The 19,064-nt window shown below is 34.4% G+C and overlaps 1 protein-coding gene across 2 annotated transcripts in view; it reads left to right on the plus strand.

The window, feature by feature from the left end:
• The window catches only part of SOS1 (SOS Ras/Rac guanine nucleotide exchange factor 1), a 124,052-nt gene that overhangs the window by 78,473 nt on the left and 26,515 nt on the right, over positions 1–19,064 (plus strand). For both annotated transcript variants that reach the window (XM_054567570.1, XM_054567579.1), the window contains exons 9-15: positions 2,441–2,568; positions 3,356–4,011; positions 14,105–14,186; positions 14,917–15,039; positions 15,315–15,418; positions 16,579–16,801; positions 17,914–18,033. In XM_054567570.1, the coding sequence (XP_054423545.1) occupies positions 2,441–2,568; positions 3,356–4,011; positions 14,105–14,186; positions 14,917–15,039; positions 15,315–15,418; positions 16,579–16,801; positions 17,914–18,033 (1,436 nt within the window). The remainder of the gene's footprint in view (positions 1–2,440; positions 2,569–3,355; positions 4,012–14,104; positions 14,187–14,916; positions 15,040–15,314; positions 15,419–16,578; positions 16,802–17,913; positions 18,034–19,064) is intronic.

Below are 19,064 nucleotides of genomic sequence, written 5' to 3' on the forward strand. Positions count from 1 at the left end.
CCAGTTTGGGGACAGGTCAGCAAAAGTCCCAAGACACTCCAAGACCTACATCTGCCTTCCTGCTGCTTGTTAGGCTCAGTCACTGAAAGAGCCTATGGCAGTATTCAGGTTGCATGAGGAAGAATCTCAGTGAGTCACTAGGTAGGGGTAAGTGGTATCCACCCAATTGATATAGGCTCAACCTCCATGCCAGTGCAGTGTCTGGGGCCACCCAGCCAATGTCCCAGGGTATACCAAGTCTAGCTGCCACACTCTGGGTACCTGAATCCTTTGAAATGGGATGGGGCTTCGGGAGTCCTCAGGCATAGGCAAGCAGAATTTATCAGGCCCTAAAAGACCAAGATTTGGCCACACATGTACTGGTTGGTCATGTGAGAGAAAAATATCTCCCATCCTTGAACCACACAGTTCAGTCTGCCCAAGATTCTGGTAGGAGGCCCACCTCAGCAGGACAGGGCCACTAGGAGTTAGAAGGGTGAAACTAATGGATTTTCTGTGAGGGGGAGGTGCAACAGGTTTTCAATTTCTTGCTATCTCTCTTCTCTTTATGGCACCCCCATGATGCAAATGTTGGTACACTTGAAGTTGTCCCAGAGACTCCTTGTAGTCTCCTCACTTTGAGGGAGGCTTTTGGGCGGGGGGGGGGAGCATCTGTTTTGATTGGTTGTTTTTTGCCTCCTTATATTCCAAATCGCTGATTTGATTCTCAACTTCATCCACTCTACTGTTGATTTCCTGTAAATTGTTCTTTATTTCTATGAGTGTATTCTTCATTTTTTACTGGATTTCTTTTTATGCTACTGAGGTCCTCACTAAGTTCCTTGAGCATCATTATAACCAGTGTTTTGAACTCTGAATATAATACATTGTCTCCATTTTGTTTATTTCTTTTTCTGCAGTCATTTCTCTTTTCTTTAATTTGGGCCATGTTTCTTTGTCTCCTCATTTTGGCAGCCTCACTGTGTTTATTTCTCTGTATTAGGTAGAGCTGCTACATCTGTCAGGCTTAGTAGAGTGGCCTAATGTAGTAGGTGTCCTGTAGCGTCCAGTGGCACAACCTCCCCTATCACCCAAGCTGGGTACTCAAGGTCCACCCACTGTGTGGGCTGTGTACACCCTCCTGTTGTACAGTAGTTGAACCTTGATTAATCTTTGTACCTCCAAGGTCAGCCACCACCTGTGTTCTCTCCAGGGTCACACAGCATAAGCTTCAAAGCGATTAGCAGATGACTGCTACTTGTATTGAGCTTGGAGGTGCCCAGGTGAAGCCAAGCTGTGAACCAACATTGGCCGCTGCTAGTGCTGGGCCAGGGGCAACTTACGTGAGACTTACAGAGGGCTCACTGAAGCCAGATGCTGCTTGTTTGAGAGAACTTAGGAAAATCTGAAGAATAGGCCAAGACAAGCCCTGTGTATAGAAAAGCCACTGGAAACAGCCTGGGTGGGTCCAAAAGATGGGAGGGGCATGTCCTTAGGGAATCACCAGGGTGGGGCAAACAGTGTGAGCCAGGGTGATGGAGTCTCAGATACGGCACCTGCATGCCAGCTCTGTGGCTCTGTTTGGGGAGGTCTCAGGAAAGAAACAAGAGCCTTTGCTAGCACTTCTGTCTGGGAGAAAGCTGCCCCCCCAGCTCTTGCCTTGAGCCAGACAATTCACTTGCTCACATCCCTGTCTGTCTCTGATGCCTTTCAATCTGCTACCCCCACACTGGAGCTCAGACAGAGTAAGTCTGAGTATGCCTGTGCACAGGCCCTTTAAGAGGAACTGCCTGTGCTCCAGAAGTTTCCTCTTCCATAGCTTCAATCCCTGCTGGTTTTTAGAGCCAGATGTGGAGACTTATCTTCCTGGCACTGGAGCCCTGGGCTGGGGTGCCTGATGTGGGACAGGGACCCCTTATTCCTGAGATATCCCTCCCAATGTTTATCCACCACATGTGGCTGTGGGACAAGCCTGTTCTGCATCTCCACCCCTCCTACCAGTTTCAATTTGGTTCCTTCTTTAATTCTGTAGTTGTAGGACTTCATTCAGCTCAATTCCTGATGGTTCTGAATGATGTCTGTTCTATAGTTTAGTTATAATTTTGATGTGGTTGTGTGAGGAGGGGCAGCCATGTCTACCTGTGCCACCATCTTGACTGGAAGTCCTAAATTATCCCTTCATTTCTTTTCAGTAATATGCATCTGAGAAGCTGCACATTACTGCCTGTCACAAGTGTGACGTTTTTTAACACTACTTTAAACATGGAAAACTTGGTTGCATGTTGATATGGATAGTAATATATAAAGAATAAAAAACTCTATTATAGTTTTTGACACATTTAAAATTTTTATTATGGTAGAAAGAGTTGAATCAATGTTAGCTTTATCTTTAATAAAGTGGGCTTCTTATTTTTTGTAAAAACTATTCTACTGGTACAGATTTGTCATTTTCACTTTACAGCAGTTAGAAGAAAAGAGTGAAGATCAAGAAGATAAGGAATGTTTGAAACAAGCAATAACAGCTTTGCTTAATGTTCAGAGTGGTATGGAAAAAATATGTTCTAAAAGTCTTGCAAAACGAAGACTTAGGTGAATATTTCACTTCTTTATATCCTCTTTTCACCTTGAATATCATTGTATAAATTCAGGAATCCCAGTTCCCTTCTCAAGTAAACAATGAAGAAAATAGTTTTAGTGACAAGCTTGGTCTTTCAGAGGAAGTGACATCAAAGCCAAGAGAATTTGTTATTGTTTGAAAAACCTTTCATATTGTGCATTTTCCTTGCATACTCCCAGTCAAGACCTCCTGAGAGTCAGCTGGTAAGCTAAGGAGAGAAGCGCAAGGAGAGATAGAGCAAAATGTATTTTGTAGATTTATGTCAACATCATTTTTCCATCAAAGTATCCCTTATTTTAGGGATTCTATAACTTGAGGCATTAATTCAAATAATATTGCTTCCAGTTTCCTAATGATAATGTGTGCATGTTTTTTAACTTTGGGTCTTGTCCATAAAGTATTTCTAAATAATTTTTTAAACTTCTTAAATTACTTTTCTGCACCATATGGGGCTACTTTTTAATATTTGTCATTCTAAATATTTGTAGCCAAAGTAGAAATCATTTTGTAGCTTAGTTTAATTATAAGACAGAATTTTCTCAATAGTCATTGTTCTTTTTAGAGCACTAAAAATTGTCTATACTGTGTTGATTCAGTTTTCAAAATTGTGCAGTTTTGTAACATTGATATATTTGGAGGATTAGTGAAAATCTTCTCAGTGTAACTTTTTAAAATATACTTTTACATTGTCCTTTATTTACATGAATTCTAGGTTCTCTGCCATCTGTGTACTAATGATGTTTTTTTCCTTTATCCCAGTGAATCTGCATGTCGGTTTTATAGTCAGCAAATGAAGGGGAAACAACTAGCAATCAAGAAAATGAATGAGATTCAGAAGAATATTGATGGTTGGGAGGGAAAAGACATTGGACAGTGTTGCAATGAGTTTATAATGGAAGGAACCCTTACACGTGTAGGAGCCAAACATGAGAGACACATATTTCTCTTTGATGGCTTAATGATTTGCTGTAAATCAAATCATGGTCAGCCAAGACTTCCTGGAGCTAGCAATGCAGAATATCGTCTTAAAGAAAAGTTTTTTATGAGAAAGGTACAAATTAATGACAAAGATGACACCAGTGAGTACAAGCATGCTTTTGAAATAATTTTAAAAGATGAAAATAGTGTTATATTTTCTGCCAAATCAGCTGAAGAGAAAAACAATTGGATGGCAGCATTGATATCTTTACAGTATCGGAGTACACTGGAAAGGATGCTTGATGTGACAATGCTACAGGAAGAGAAGGAGGAGCAGATGAGGCTCCCTAGTGCTGACATTTATAGATTTGCAGAGCCCGACTCTGAAGAGAATATAATATTTGAAGAAAATATGCAACCCAAGGCTGGAATTCCAATTATCAAAGCAGGAACTGTTATTAAACTCATAGAGAGGCTCACATACCATATGTATGCAGGTAAGAAATAAGAAGTTGCCTGTGACTTTTATTTTCCTGCTTCAAGCTGATTTTCTTTGCTGCACTGGTCATTGTGCCTAAAACAGAAAGCAAACTAACACAAGACCTCTGCATTATCAGTGTTCATTTCTTTGACTAAAAAATACTGCTGTTTATATTTCTTTTTAAATTTATACTTTTTCCTACCACATTTACATATTATTTTAACTTTACAACCAGAGTTATAAATGAGAAAAATGCAGTCACTAAGCTAAATTTACCCACTTAGAAAGCAACAGCAACAAGACTGTAAAAGTAGTGATAAATCATCGTCATTGGAATCTTGAAACTTTTTTACACCTGTACCTCCTTTTTTCTTTCTTTCCACTATTGGGATTATAAAATCAGTAAACATTTTAATATACATCTGTCACCAAAATAATGCTGGTAGTACAACTATACATAGCATTGCTTTTTCTTAATTTCCATTCCTAAAACTTAACTAAATTTAGCAATCCTTGAAGTCACTTAAGTTTTCAGTATTTTTTTACTTTTTACAACTGATGTTACTAAAGAAAAACAGTTTCACCTTAGCAGAGCAATTTTTAGAGACAAACGTATCTAAACCACCTAGGAAGATTGCTATAGGCTGAATCTAATAAAATGTTTGAGAAGGGTAAGGAACACACGTAATGATTCATTTTTAAGTAAGTTATGTCTTCTAAAAAAATAACAAATGATAATGCAATGTTCTTCCTCCTTCACCTTCCCTAATAGTGAGAGATTTGATAATTGGAAAATACTGTAGAATATGGTGTAGTAGAAAGAGCATTGAATGTGGTGGATTTACACCTCACTCATAATTTAAGGTCTCAGAACCTTAGTTTTTCATCTCAAAAATCAACAAGACAGCAGCTACTTTAGTTGGAAAGAGTAAATGTAATACTATATGTAAAAACTTTTATAAATATAAATGCAAACTAATTTTCAGAGATTCTTTTTATTACAAAAACATAAAATCTAATGTAGCTCTTATAGCAAATGCTATTCTTAAATAGTTGAATGTGAAGGTTACTCTCCATCTCCATGCTTCTTGCTAAATATAGTCTTATCTCTAGAAGATGTGTCTCCGGGGAAATTTTTCTTCAGTTTTTAAAATCCTATCAACGGGTTCTCACTCCTCTGGAAACTATTCTGTTGCCAGTTAAATTAAGCTTTTAAAGATATCCATTAATCCACTGTAATAAAGATAAATAGCATTTGATAATGTTAATCTGTTCAATTTATTACACGTCCAATCAGAACTACTTATGTGGCCTGGAAACTATCAGGGCCACCTTGTAAAAATGTAAAATTAAGTTAAAGTATTTTTATCAGTGACATCAAAGCATTTTATAAATATAAACTTGTTTCATTATCACCACATGTATCTGGGATGAATAAGGCAGTATTTTGTTTTTAGTTTTTATTTGGTCTCTAATTGGTAGGTCTTTTACTAATCTTTTCCAAATTAAAATATAGTGTTTTCTTTCCATAGGCTAATTTTAAAAGCAGTTTGGGTTCTCTGAGCACATACCATTTATAGTAGCAGGTAGTAGATGAAATAAGGTGAATATAGTGAAAAAAGACTAGTCTGGGATTCCAATTTTACTATTGATATTTTACTTAGAAACTTCTGTAGTTAGTGTATTCATTTTATTTACCAAAAATAAATCAAGGCACAGGAAATTTAAATAAGCTGCCTAGGATTTTACATAAAAAAGAAATAGATTATTCTCTCATCTTTTTTACATAAGAAACTTTAAAAGGAGGTAATCAGTATGATCTATTTAGTTGATCTTCATTAACTTTTCTTTAAGACCTGGAATGTAACTACAAAAATGTTTTTTTAAATTGCCCAAAATTTGTGGTTGCAAAATACTTACTTGCTACTTTTAAGGAATTTTTAAAGTCATAAAAGTTCAAATTGCTCTTCTTGCTACATCATTCTGATTTTTAAGTGTCTTAGAAGATTCACTGAATTTTTTAGCATAAGCTTTCCAAACTGTCCATTTTATTTTACAAACTTCTGTTTTGAATTCTTACACTGTTTTGAGTAAAATTAATGCTTTCATTTAATAGTAGAACTCCTAAGACAGAAGTTTTACTATTTTTTCCTATAGAGAAATGTAAGTGGCAAATGCTGAAGAAGACTGGTGTTTACCATCACAAGTCAGTGGTGTTTGAACTGGAAGACATTTTTCAGATTCCAAAATTTGTAATGTCATTGTGTCAAACTAAGTTGTTAATTATAAAAATTTTCTTTAAACTGCTTGCTGTTTTTCACAGATCTTTGATTATTAATGGTAAAAACTTCATTTTAAACTGCTCTATTTCACAGACATAACAATTATTAGTAAGTAGTTGCAAAGCTACAATTAAAAATTTCTTTTCTGGGTAACTGTGCCTATTATTATTATTTTTTTTAATAAGGACACTTTTAAAAACAAAACTTGAACAAACATAGCTGACAGGCTTTCTATAAACTTGGCAGTCTCCTCTCCTTAATGTACATGCTGGCCAAGTCTGTGGACAGAGTGCTTGTGCCATGGTGTTTTCTTAGTTACTTTTGATAGTTCTCATTTGTTTTAATTTTTAGTTTTTGAATAGAATGTTTTAAATGGTTGTACTTCTAAGTAATATGAAATACTTAAATGTCTATATTCATAGAACTTTGCAAAGTTAAGTATATTCAAATTTAAATTGACAATCGTCTCTTTTTTAAGTTTTTAAAAAAATTTATTAATTTTTTGAGGAATAAAATGGCAGTGGTGCTTTTAAAAGTGTGTGGCTGTTTTTTGATATTTTTCTTTTCTTTTTTGATGTTTCATTGAATATTTTAACCTACATCATAAATACTGACATATTACTGGTATAACTAGAATCCTCAAGCAGCTTTTGTGAATTGTGGTTTACAGTATACACAAATTAGTATGATTAGTTTGGGCTCTCTGTAAGGTACTGCATTTTGCCATGTATAATGCACTCCCATGTATAATATGTACCCACGTTTTTGGCCCAAACTTTTCAGGAAAAAAAATCTTTCATTTTATTTTTTATTATTAATTTAATACTACCCTTGTATAATGCGCATCCTTATTTGCCCTCAAAATTTTAGGGAAAAGAATACACATTATACAAGGCAAAATATGGTATATTACTCAATGTATTACTGGATATAGAATGTATTTTTTAATAGACCATCTATAAACTTGTAAAACATGAAAGCACTTTTTTAAGCAGTTATTATTTCTTTGTCAGTTCAAATGGACTCTTGAGTCCTCACTACAATGATGGGGTGTCCAACCTTTTGGCATCTCTGGGTCACACTGGAAGAAGAAGAGTTGTCTGGGTCCACACATTAAATACACAAACACTAACAAAAACTGATAAGCAAAAAAAAAAAGGTTTTAAGTAAATTTACAGTTTTTTGTTGGGCCACATCATAGCCACCCTGGCCGTGGGTTGGACACCCTTGATTGTAACAGGTCAAGTTACCATTTGTTTTGAGAACTATTAATCTGCTCTTTTTCTTTTTTTGGGGGGGTGGTGGTTATTTGGTTGATAGGTATTCATTCGAGAACATACAGTGCAAGTTGTGGCTTACATTGAAACAAAAACTAAAATTTAACTTGCATATTTTTATTGTATTGTATAGAATTATAATAAAAGACATTAGTTTAATACACTGAGAAATTTTAATAACTAACAAGCAGTATTTTAAAATTTTTTTTAGATTATAGGTTGGTTGCATATTGTCATAAAAAGCAGAAGAACCCTGACCCATGTGGCTCAATTGGTTGAGTGTCCTCCTTCAAAGCTAAAGTTTGCCAGTTCGATTCCCCATCAAGGCACATGCCTGGGTTTGCAGCCCGCTCCCCAGTTAGGGGGCACGTGTGAGAGGCAACCTGTTGATGTTTTTCTTACACATGGATGTCTCTCTCTCTCACTCTCACTCTCTCTCGCTCTCGCTCTCGCTCTCTCCCCCCTTCCTCGCCCTTTCTCTAAAAATAAATGAAATATTTTTTTAAAAAAAGGTAGAAGAAAAATGAATTTAACGTTACTTAATTCAGACTTCACTGTGTCTCCAGCAAACTTGATCCCTCAAGTATTTTAGCAATAATATATGAAATAAAGCTACGGATCTCTAGTGTTGGATGAGGTGACCAACCCCTCACTTTATAGGTGAAAACCCAAGGCCCCTGAAGCTTATGTGATTTGCCAGAAATCATATCATCAGGTAATTGCAGAATGAGGACTAGATTATAGGTTTTTTGACTTTTAACAGAATATACTTTCTACCATGTTACACTGACTCATACAAGGTGAATTCTTTTCAGTAGAATATAATTTTTATTATGTGTATTGAATAATAAAAATAAAGAGACTTGCTTGGTTTGAATTGCCAGTAATATAAATGGTTTGTTTTGGGGAAAACAGGTCTATTCTGAAGATAGAATTATTTTTTTTTCTTATTGAAATAGTTAATAAATTGTAATTAAACTTTCATTTTAGTGCAAATATTTTATTATATAGTTACATACTCATCATCAGAAGTTTAGTTTTTAACAAAACCCAGTCATTAGTCTATTGGTGGTGTTTGCTCTGTAAAGGAACACTTTCTGGGAGAAAGAATTGAATGTAGATGAATTAGAAAGTACTTGCTTAAAAGACTGCAGCAGGGTTTTGTGGAGACTGTAATTTATAGCTTGTCTTGCAGATCCAGTGTTTCTGGATATATAATAATTCACTAACTACATCAGAAATCTGGAATTCATCCCGAAGTGTTAGGAGGAAAATTACCTAGTTAGATCATTTTGAACCTGGCAGGGGTATGAAGAGACTTTCCTTACTTAAACAGTAAAAAGGCAAAAAACAATATGCATAAAGAAGATGAGATGAGAGTCGGAATTTGACTTTGGTTACAATTATAGGAAATAAAGTGCAAATTAATATTGAGATTTAAAACAACATGCTTAAAGAAATGTTTGGTGATGGTATGCCTGGTTTAATGTTTTATTTTAGAGAAATGAGGTGACCTTGAGGTAGATAGGGGTAATAATTCAGAACTGACATTATATGGAAATAAAAGCTTTTCATATTCCAGTGTGAAGTGTGGGGGAAAGGTGTTTCCCATGCGTGGTGAACTTCTCTTTTATGGAAAATGATACTGAAAAAAACTTAAGCCAGTTAATATTTTTCTTTAAGGTATTTACTGCTATTTTATGCCCTCAGAAAATTCTCAAAAACCTGCATCAGATTCCTTTTGCGTTTGTGTCCTATATAAGCTGAGTTTGGGTATTTTAACTTAAAAAAAAATCTTTTGAATAGTTTTTGATCTATAGGGCAGTGCTATTCTATTTTTAAACTCTGATTTTTTTTTAAGTGTTTGTGCGTCAGCATAGCTGTCTGTTTCCTTTTTTAAGGAATTCAAGAGCGATTGTTTATAAATCCTTGTTGAGTAGCTTATTGTTTCTTGTAGCTTTTTAAATGGCTGTATTAAAGGGAGAATTATCACGTAAACAGACATCCTGATGAACAGTGTTTCACTATGGTAGCTGGGGGAGGGGTATTCTTTACATAAATAACCCATTAGGTAATAAATATTTCATAAATATCATTGATCTTGCCAAATAAAATAATTGAGGGTTGATCAAAATAAGTACATTTGGGAAAAAAATTGAAATTATCACTTCAAACCTAAGTATGCTATATTCTGAGCATTAATGTAAGTACATTCTGAGTTCCCGCGTTTTGAAGAAGTGTGCAATAAAATATCAAAGAACAGTTTTAGAGTGAGGGAGACAGGCAGCTAGAAAACCAGCAGAAAATAGTAATTACAATTCATGTTTGAAGTAACCTGGACTTAGACCAGGGATTTGATGGTAGTTGGTAGGTATTTACCGTACTTTGCTGTGTATAATGCACTCCTGTGTATAGTGTACACCCCCATTTTTGGCCCAGACTTTCAGGAAAGAGATCTTTTAATTTTTTAGTTGAATATTTATTTATATTTAGATACTTATTTTTTGTATTATAAAGGAATTTTAGCATTTATGAACATATGGTATGAGAAATTTTATGTAACAAATTATTACAAAACAAAATAACAAATACAAGGTATTTTAGGTACTACCTCATGTATAATAAGCATGCTTACTTTTTTCCTCAAAAATCTGGGCAAAAATGTGTGCATTATACACAGCAAAATACTGGTATATAGAGGGATGCTGAGCTGCTAGTTAGCATGGTGGAAATTTTAATACAAGAATTGGAGTCAAATAGAAGAGAAAAACCACAGAAGAAGTTTTTGTCATTGCTTATATTGAAATCCATCAGGGGTTACTTTGAGAAAGAGGTTTTTAGCCCTGGCTGGTGTGGCTCAGTTTTTTGAGTTTTGTCCCACAAAATCATCGCACAGACCGAAAAGTCATGGGTTAGACTCCTGGTCAAGGCACATGCCTATGTGACGGGTTTGGCCCCTGTCCAGCACCTACAAAAGGTAACCTATCTCGATGTTTCTCTCTCATATCATGTCTCTCTCCTCCTCTTTCTACCTCCCTTCCCTTCTCTCTAAAAACGATAAGCATGTCCTCAGGGAAGGAGTTAAAAAAAGAAGTTTGTGGAATCACATCCACAAGCAAGTGATAAACGGAAAGAGTAGAATGTTGAAATAGTTGATTTCCAATTTTCTACACAAATATTTGTGCTTATATTTTGAAACCAAACCAGCCTGGCTTTTGTATTTTTATGCATTTGCCTTCCATCTGTCTCAAATATCATTTTATAATATAGGTAGATAACTGCTACTCACAACCAACAAAGGCAATATAAAACTTGACTTTTATCATTGCCTGATAAATGTAAGTAGGTCCTTTATTTTCTTACAAAATTATATAACCTGTCTTTATTAATGAGTATTTTTAAAACATCAAATTATCCTAGTTCTTTATATCATCAGTAAGATAAAGCTCTCCTGTGTAGTGGGATATGATATGTTACAATCACTGAATGGAGAAATCAATAGAAATGAAAATAGCTTCTAGAATATGGATCCTTTTTTTGCAAAATTTCAAATGCAGTTATGTCCTCTCATAAGTTTTTCATTCACTAAGAGTTTTTCACTGTGGTAGACTAAAAATAGAGTCTAAATGAATATAAGCCTGGGAATATATACAACCTTTAAAGAGATTTTTTTGAAAGTACTTAAACTTTTGCCAAATTCCTTGGTTTATTTTTAGCTTCTGCTGTTTTTTTTTTTCTTTTCGGCATGACTACTCTTGCTTCTAATCAAGCTAAAAACAACTTAAACTTGAATCACTTTAGAACTTGTACAACTGATGATTGTGGGAGTGTTTATTTCACCGCCAGCTTCAGAAACTCCTCTTCCGAATACAGTGTACAGGAAGGTACAGCTGCTACTTCCTAAAATCTGGAAGAAGACTTAACAAGAATTACAGAGTCACAATTAGACTGCTAATTTTTCAATGACTTTCTAGTGCTTTTACCCAAGATTAGCAGCTTATAGGTATATTCTGAATTAATCATTTGTATAAATTTCTATAGTGATTATATAATTTATGGATTCATTCTTTATATTTAGATCTCACAGCTGTGGAAACCTTAAGGGATCTTTTAATCCAGGGAGGTAATGTGATACAGTAGAAAAAAAGCACCAAATCAGGAATTATACAGCCTAGATTATGCTACCATCTCTGTTCTCTATTGTGTGACCCTAGATAAGTCTTAGTTCCTTCTCTCCTATGTAGAAGGGAAAAGTATCACTGGTCCTACTCACTTCACAGAATAAATGGAATAAATGATGAGCATGCTGTCTGAGAACCTTACAGAGCAGACATCAGGAACGGACGTGATCCCCTCTGACTGATGAGGCACAGAGGCACACCGTGATTTCTCAGCATCGTCATCAGTTACTAGTGTACTGAAATGGCCAGAGGTTTTGGTTGAAGATGAAAAGATTATTTTTAAAATAATATGCCTCTAAAAATAGCCAGTTTTTAAAAAATATTTTTAAATTCACTAAGAACTTTTACCCTGTTTTTCAACTTAAAAGTACCTTTAATATCCCACTTTTTAGCCTGACTTAGGTGGTATTTGAGAAGAAATGGATTTGGATGTGGGTTTTAGACTTGTAGCCTGAAATAAACTTTTCTTTAAAAAAAAAAAAGGGGGGGACAGATCACCCTAAATTTGGAACAGAACTCAGGGATACTTGGTGCACTTTGTACTAAAGGTCTGGGCTCTGTCTCCAACAGTGACAGCTCAGCATCTCTACAGTGGCCACTGCGTTTGCTTCCTAAACACATGATGTTTTGAGTAGCCTCACCTTACAAATAGATTTGCAGAACAGGAAGAAGATTCTTGAAAGGGAGGACTGTGATGAAATCGATATAAATCTCAGTTTTAAAATCTTGTACAGCCTTCTGTTTTAAAATCTTTTCTTCTGGTTGAGACATTAGTCTTTAACGTTTGAGGATCTCTGTAACTGAAGACAAACAATAAAATACGAACAGAGGAAATTACTAAAGGGTTGTATGTGTTTGAGTTACTTTTATCAGTAACCCACTCTAGCGAAAGAAGAGGGGTATTAAAACTGATGTAGTTTTGTTCTTAAATTTTTCTTTAACTTAAAAAAAGTACTATAATATTAAATTCATGGTTGTCTGATATTTATATCAATTCATTACTTTTATGACCACATATACCAATCAAATGGAAATAGATTTCTATGTTATGAAAAATGCAAAAATTAGCTTTTGGGGGGGGTTAATTGTTTTATTGTAAAGCTAACTTTAGGATGGTTCTTAATCAGACAGAATCCGCCTAAATACAAATTTCCCAAACAAATTATTTCTGATTCTTGCTAAATCCTATGCTAATAAAAGACACTGTACTTCTTATAAAGGGTCCACTTCCTATAGCCTAACAAAAGTAAAGGTACTTTCCCTCCTCCTTTTTAACAACTCTTAAAGCTAAATGTGAAGCTTGATAAAATTTGAGTTATAGAAGTGATTTTTTTTTTTTCCATTGTGGAGTACTGGCAGGCAGAGACTGCAATAGGCCAGGCGTGGGGAAGTGATCACACTCAGCCAACCATCTGTGTTACTTCACGGAGATATGAACGAAAAGTAGGTCCTCTGCTGGAAGGGGTTGGAGACACTTGCTCTTACGACTGAACTCTCATTGTGACTACTTAAAAGGAGTTAAAAGTGAATAGAACCAAATTAGCATATTCTGGCACATTTAATAGTTTTAATAACTCATGTATTTGAAAGCATCTCTTGGTAGTTTTTTTAAAAAAGACCTTTAACAAACTAATCTAGAAACTGTACTTAATCTACAGCATTATAAGATCCAATTTCTAGTTGTATGCTCTGTTAACATGATTGAAAGAAATCTAGGTAACAGATTCTAGATAAACTAGTCTGGATGTCAGGAAAGTCAATCGATTATTGCTGAGCCCTTTCTCTTTACAGAGATAACCCAACTGGTGATGCTCTGAGATCCAATTAGGAGGTGGGGTGCTTGCTTCCATGCTTGGCCTTTGCCTTTCCCTTTCTTCCCTTCACATCCCTGTGGCCAATGATGAGTAAAACATCAGCTAGTCAGAGTTGTGCAGAGGTCAAAAAAATAGGTTGATATAGAATTTTAGTATCCAGCCCTGGCTGGTGTGGCCTATGTGGATTGAGTGCCGGCCTGGAAACCAAAAAGTCACTGATTCTATTCCCAGTCAAGACACATGCCTGGGTTGTGGGCCAGGTCCCCAGTTAGGGGTGTACAAGAGGCAACCAATCGATGTATCTCTTGCACATTGATGTTTCTCTCCCTAAACGTGAATGAATAAATAAAATCTAAAATTTTAGTATCCATAGTTTTGCCACTAATTTAAGAAGCACTAAGTCTAGCAGTTCATTATAAAGTCCAAAGCATTCTATGTGGTCAAAACATTCTGGGACTTTTAAAATTGACTATTTGATCTCTTTTGAAAATGTAAATACTAGTTTAATCATTCTGAATCAAAGATTTTAATAAGTTTTTTCCTTTTTCTTCTTAGATCCCAATTTTGTTCGGACATTTCTTACAACATACAGATCCTTTTGTAAACCTCAAGAACTACTGAGTCTTATAATAGAAAGGTCTGTTAATTTTAAATGTTTAAATTCTTTTTTTTAGAGATTGAGCTAAGATCTTATATTATTCTTGGAAATATATTAAATGAGCTTTACACTGTAGTTCATGAACACTTTTTTAAGAAATAAAATCTCTTAGAAGGTCATTTATGTTAGCTTTGATTATTTAAATACAAAAATAGACATTCTTTTTTACATGGAAACTCAGTATGTGAAACTTCAAATTTATGAATTAATCTAGCTAAAGAACTACATCAAATGTATAATTTACACTCAGGAAATGCAAATTTTGATGGTTTAGATGTTCTAAACAGAATTTTTTCAAATGTGCCACAAGTTGAGGAAAATGGAGCTTATCAGTGAAGAAATACTGTGATCAAGAAAAGCGTTTCATCCACCCAAAGAGCAGTCAACCTTTCAAGCTTTACCCTTAAAAAATATTACATTAGTTGATTTATAGTAATTACACAAGCCAAAAATGAACATTGGTTCAATAACTTTATAATCACATTTATTTTAGACTTGGCTGGTATTCCTTACTGTGTTTTAGTTAGCTTTCTCTATAAGATCATTAACCTTTACATTATAGAAGCCTTGTTTTCACTGATGTGTCTACCCTTAGTAATTTTTTTCAGAGCTCTCTTGATTGTGCTGACTAGTAAAAAGGTTTGTAGTTTCCTATTTGTATAATTTGATATGATTAATATTTTCATTACTTTATTCTGCTTTATGTTAGGTTTGAAATTCCAGAGCCTGAGCCAACAGAAGCTGATCGCATAGCTATAGAGAATGGAGATCAACCCTTGAGTGCAGAACTAAAAAGATTTAGAAAAGAATATATTCAGCCTGTACAACTGCGGTAAGCATTAAATAAGTTACTGAAGTAGATAGGTATTGAACTTTTGTTTCGGAGTTGAAACAAAGCTGGGAGGAGATAACATGTAAAGTGAGTGACAAGCAATTATCAAAAGTTATTGTATAAGTCTTAATTAACATGGAATTTTGAAAGTGGTAAGCCACTAATAAGATTATTTAATTTGGTGACAGTTACTATTTTCATTTATACCATTCACTGTGATAAGCATTTATGTCTGAGTCCCATGTAATTCAATTCTTCTTCTGTGTGAATGCCAGAGTATTAAATGTCTGTCGGCACTGGGTAGAGCACCACTTCTATGACTTTGAAAGAGATACAGATCTTTTGCGGCGAATGGAGGAGTTTATTGGAACAGTAAGAGGTATGGTTTTTTTTTTTAAGTGCCTAGTTTTATGTGTAATAAAAGTGTCTGTGCGGTGACAATCAATTGCTGTCCTTACTGCTCATTGCTGTTAAGAGGCGTATGTAGTAGTGCCAGCATAACAGTTTGAAAAATTTAAAAATTTTCATCAAACAACATTTTTGATCTACAGATTGCTCAGTAATCACCCTGTCGAACCAATATATTTTTATTTAGTAAATCAACTTGCTGGTTATTTCTGGAATTGGATAGAAAAAGTCTCAGTTTGTGCTGTCTTTACACTTAACTGAAAGTGTGTGTACAAAGGAAAAAATTAGGAATTACTGTGCCATTGTAACACTGCTGATGAAGTTAGTGAGCCACAGGTGAATAGTGCTTACATCAGAGAGTCAGCAGAGTGCAGTGAATGAAGAGCTGAATAAGAGTTTTATTCCTAACACTGCCAATCATTAGATACATGACTTTGGGCAAAATTACTTTGATTCTTTACACTTAACATTTCCTCATCAGTAACATGAGGACCTAAGTTTAATGATCTCCAAAGTTTCTCTTCTAGTTTTAAAGATTCTATGATTGTATAGGTATAAGTATGTCTTAGGTATACTTGTCTACATTTCCATTGTACATACTAAATGAGAATCAGAGAATAAAGTGTTCAGTACCCATACTTTTATGCATAGTACAAAACAAAGCTGCATCAAAAACGCATATTTAAAGGAAGGACTCAGTCCTCTGGCTCTGTTTTATAAAAATGCAATGTTGATTATATTAACAGTAGATGTGCATAGTCTATCCTTGTAAATCTCATTTGTGTAAGATAAATCTTTTTTTGGAGGATTATAAAATATTTTGCACTGAAGTTGAGAACAATAGAGGTAAAAAAATCCCCACAAATAAATTACTTTCTAATTTTATTTTAAAAGGAAGTGGAAGAATATAAACCAAATTATTAACAGTGGTTATTATCCATGTGAAGAAGAGTGAGATTGGTATAGGGTACAGAGAAATGATAAAGGGGAACTTCCATTTTTAAAATTTTGATCATCTGAACTTTTTATAGTAAAGATATATGCAGGTATCACTTGTATGATTTTTATAATATTTTAAAAAATAAAATATTGAGTAAAAAGTATTTAAATGTTATTTAAACTGTATTTCAGGTAAAGCAATGAGAAAATGGGTTGAATCCATCACTAAAATAATCCAAAGGAAAAAAATGGCACGAGACAGTGGACCAGGTCATAACATTACATTTCAGAGTTCCCCTCCCACAGTTGAGTGGCATATAAGCAGACCTGGGCACATAGAGACTTTTGACCTTCTCACCTTACACCCAATAGAAATTGCTCGGCAACTCACTTTACTTGAATCAGATCTATACCGGTATGTAATTTGACATTCAAGCTGAAAAATCACTTTAAAGGAGTTAGTTTTTTAAATGAAATACTGGTTTCTGCCTTATAAGATTGTTGTAAGACATAAATGAGAGAGGATGTGAAGTGTCTGGTGTACAGAAGGCTCCTCTTTTACTCCCTGACCCCTCTTGCTTTGTGTGAATTTAGTTTCTCTCCGTCTGCAGTCACCCCTGGTTGGTAAAGCTAAGTTCAGGTCCTGGCTTTACTGTTTGCTGGCTTGCTGTTCTAGAGCAACTTTTACCTTCTTTTGTAACTTTCTCCCTCTGCCTGTTAAGTTTCCTCAAGAGTAAAATGGAGCTAGCGATATTACTTACTCCTAAGGCTGTTGTGAGGTTTAAAATAGTCAATATATGTACAGTGCCTAGCACAAATAAGGGCTCAATAAGTTAGCTACTGCTGTTATTACATTACAAATTTAAATCATGGCCAGTTACAGCCTTTTTAGTTTTTCTACATATGAATAACTTACTGTCTCAAGAAATGTCTGTTTCTAGTTTTAAATGGGGGCTTTTTAGAGATTCAGGCTATTTTTAATAACTAAATGGAAAAAGGAACTAAATTTATAGATATCCTCCCACCAAAGATCACCACTATTGTCAAAAATCAGTGTTAGAATCTATTTTATTTATTTCCCAGGACCGTTTTGTGGTTGGGTTACCCCTCTTCCTTTAGAGGAAAAAAAATGTATGAATTGCAGTGATTACCACAACCACATTGAGTTGATTATTATAACAGATGTATCATTATTTAAAAGAACTATCCCAAACTACTTTGTCCCTTAATTTGTTAAATAATATTTGTAAGTGCTGGGAAAGATATTATGAAGAAATCCAAACCTTGCTCAAAATAAAATTCTACTATAAAGCAATAATAAAAGTACACAGGTACATGCATAAAATATTTTTAATCTATAGAAAAAGATGCATAGTTATAATTTTTTATTAAACCTTGTCATAAATCTTGCTGTTGGTATAAGAGGAAAGTTTATATGAGCATTTAACTTTATCTATCTCATTTACTTAATAAAACGGTACACTAGAGGGAAAGGTGTCATGTAGAATTATATCTTGATGATTTTAGAGCTGTACAGCCATCAGAATTAGTTGGAAGTGTGTGGACAAAAGAAGACAAAGAAATTAATTCTCCTAATCTTCTGAAAATGATCCGGCACACCACTAATCTCACTCTGTGGTTTGAGAAGTAAGTATTACTGACATTCTTACATTTCATAGCACTCAGATGTTAAAAATTTCATTGCAGTTCTGTTTCTTTATGTCTCATGTTTTGTTCTTCCTTCTTTTTGCACTTAGTGAATAGTTTTCTAGTGTAGCATTTTAATTTCATTAATTTTTTTCATTATATTTTGAGGCTTTTTTAGTGGTTGCTTTAAAGTTTACCATATACAACTTACCAGAATCAGCTTCATGTTTATATTAGCTTAATTTCCGTGATACATAGAAATGTTAATCCTATATAGCTCTATTTCCTTTTCCCCTTTTTTGTGGTATTATTGTAATATGCATTACATATAAATAATGATTCAAATCTAACAATACACTATAATTATTGCTTTACCATTTGCCATCATTTTCTTAGCCCATTACAGCTTTGCTCTCACCCGCTTTGTTTGTGCAGCTATTGGCAATATATTACATAATTACATTTCTATTTGTAACAGGCTTAAAAATATATTACATACACCTTATTTTATACAGTAGCTTTTTTAATCACTTAAGAGAAGGAATGAGAAAGAATATGCATTTATAGTATCTTTTATAATCACATAATTACCTTTACTGGTGCTCTTTCTTTGTGTAGATTCATATTACCATCTGGGGTCACTTGCTTTCAGCCTGAAGAACTTTTGTACAGTGGGTCTGCTAGCAACAAATTCTCTCCATTTTTGTTTGCCTGGGAGAGTCTTTATTTTGCCTTCACTTTGAACAATAGCTCTATCTTCAAGTTAACTAATTGTTTCTTCTGCCAGTTCAAATCTACTATTGAGCCCCTCTGGTAAATTTTTTTAATTATTGTACTTTTTAATTCCAAGATTTCCATTTGGTTCCTTTTATAATTCTGTGTCTTTTGTGATATTCTCTATTTGATGCAAACTGTCATCATACCATTCTTTACTTTTTAAATCATGCTTTCCTTTAGTTCTGTGAACATATTCCTAATGGTTGCTTTGAAATCTTTTTCTGCTAAATCAGACATTTGGTCTCCCTCACAGT

This window comes from Pteronotus mesoamericanus, unplaced genomic scaffold, assembly GCF_021234165.1.
Source record: "Pteronotus mesoamericanus isolate MK-2021 breed Mesoamerican mustached bat unplaced genomic scaffold, CSHL_Meso_final contig_101, whole genome shotgun sequence".
Taxonomy (NCBI): domain Eukaryota; kingdom Metazoa; phylum Chordata; class Mammalia; order Chiroptera; family Mormoopidae; genus Pteronotus; species Pteronotus mesoamericanus.